General features: G+C 54.5%; 1 protein-coding gene across 1 annotated transcript in view; it reads right to left on the minus strand.

Annotated features, from left to right (window-relative positions):
* Window positions 1-1,960: 1,960 nt before the first annotated feature.
* LOC104076586 (E3 ubiquitin-protein ligase TRIM39-like) overlaps window positions 1,961-2,195 on the minus strand; it is a 5,387-nt gene continuing 5,152 nt past the window's right edge. Inside the window, 1 exon segment of the mRNA XM_009577504.1 lies at window positions 1,961-2,180. Within this exon segment, the coding sequence (XP_009575799.1) occupies window positions 1,961-2,180 (220 nt within the window).

Below are 2,195 nucleotides of genomic sequence, written 5' to 3' on the forward strand. Positions count from 1 at the left end.
CCTCATCCCCTCATCGCTGCAGCTCGAGCAGTCCCAGCAGCCAGCCCATGCCTTTCCTTTGGGGAACGGCGGTATTTCCTAGTCAGATTTACTCACATCCAAGTGATTCTTGGAGGGAAAGGACACCCCGGGGGCATGACACAACAGCAAGGGCCACCCCTTGCTCCCCTTGCACGCAGCTTGTTACTGGGAACCAGTTTGGAGTTGCTCATCTTGGACGTGCTCTCCCCGGGGCGCGCCGCCTCGCTGTTGCACGACGAGAAGCGCTGGCTGTGCTGCTCGCGCTGTGAATTCTCCTGCATATGCAAAACAAACAAGCAGGGCTGTTCTCCGCATGCAAAAAAAAAAAAAAAATTAATTGCGGGGCGTGCGGCAGCTTCCAGAAGGGTTTTGCATACACCTGGGTGTGCGGAGGTCTGCGCGAACATCTTCAATCATCTGCTGCTACTTGGGGCCAAGCTCCTGAAATGCATTTGGGCTCCTAACTGTGACTTAAGGACTGAAACTCTTGGGAGTTTAAGCAGAAGCACTATCGCGTGATGCAGGAATGGTTATCGCTAACATAAGACCTTGCTCTGCCCAGCTGGGGATTTCACAGAAGTTCCCGTTTGCTGCCCTTGAAGTGCCAGGGCAAAATAACCACAAGACCAGGCTGCAAAGGAGGCAATTTCTTCTTCTCATTTCCATAGTTTGCATTCGGCAGCTGAGGCAAACAAAGCTTTTCAAGCGATCAAAGGCACATCCGTACAATCGGTTTGGATATCTGAAAAACGCTGACTCCAGCCACCGGGAAATGCTCCCGTGAGCACCCTCCACCCCTCCTGGGTTCCTCTTTATGCCCCCAAATATCCACGAGGCAACAGCTCAGCCCGAAGCTGTTGCTCAATAAGAGGTTAAAGCCTACTCTGCCTTGGGAAGGATTTCTTTCTCTTGGGTTTAGGCATCTACAGGAGACATGTCTCCGTGCCATCTAATCGATCTGGGCTCCCTCTGTAATCAGGAGAGAGAAGTAAATGCTCCCATATGCACTTGTCAAGCCATTTCTAGATGAGATAAATTAAAATTTGCCACCGTTCTCCGCTGACCCTGGAGGGACCGTAGCCTGAATGGCCGCGTATGGAGAGGTGAGCCCGTCAAGGTCCGAAGGTGAGGACATCACACAGCACTAAGCATTGATCCAACACCAGGGATGCAGGTACTTTTGATGATCTAAAGTACCTTTCCACCAGATCAGGTCTTGCCTATCTCGCCCTCGGATTAAATTACTACCACCTTGTCAGAGATCGCATAAAACCTGAAGCCATCATGAAGTCCTCCAGGTTTTTGCATCGTCGTCCGCAGCATCTACGCTCAGTCGCGCGGCTGAAAGCTCGGTGAGCCAAAAAAGAAGGGTCCGGCAAACAGCAGGGATGCGTGACCAGTCGGAGAGGGTGGAGGGAGAGAAACCGGGAACCGGCTCAGCGCGTCTTTGGCTCGGTTCTATCCCTGTCCTCCGACAGAGAGGGTTTTGGAAGGGGTTTATGGGCATGGACGCACCAGGGCAGCATCACCAGCAAAGCCACCTGATGACAGAGCAATGGAGGTTTTTGGGGTCCGGCAAACAGCAGGGATGCGTGACCAGTCGGAGAGGGTGGAGGGAGAGAAACCGGGAACCGGCTCAGCGCGTCTTTGGCTCGGTTCTATCCCTGTCCTCCGACAGAGAGGGTTTTGGAAGGGGTTTATGGGCATGGACGCACCAGGGCAGCATCACCAGCAAAGCCACCTGATGACAGAGCAATGGAGGTTTTTGGGGGGGGCAACCGATGCTCCTTGCTGATATAAATGATGGCAAAAAGAGAATTTTTCATCCCGGAAAGTACATTCCTCATGCTTCCAAAAGCCATCTCTGGGGTGACGAGCCCCCGGGGTCTCTCCGGATCCCGGCGAGTGAGACTCGAGGGGATGCTGTCCCATGGCGGGGTCAGGGGGAGAGCGTGAACTGGCACCCCCTCCCCAGGCAGAGCAGGGGGAGGATTTGCTCCCCTGCGAAGGATGTCGGGGGGTAGGTGAAGATCAGTGCCTCGTTACTGGAATCGAAAAACGCCACTCGCCCCGCCTCGTAATCCAGGTAAATCCCAATCACTTTGGGGGCGGCGAGCAGGGCGATGGGGATGGTGGGAGAGGTGAGAGCCTGGTACTGGCTCCCCCACTGCCCC

This window comes from Fulmarus glacialis, unplaced genomic scaffold (genome assembly GCF_000690835.1).
Source record: "Fulmarus glacialis isolate BGI_N327 unplaced genomic scaffold, ASM69083v1 scaffold16085, whole genome shotgun sequence".
In the NCBI taxonomy this organism is placed as follows: domain Eukaryota; kingdom Metazoa; phylum Chordata; class Aves; order Procellariiformes; family Procellariidae; genus Fulmarus; species Fulmarus glacialis.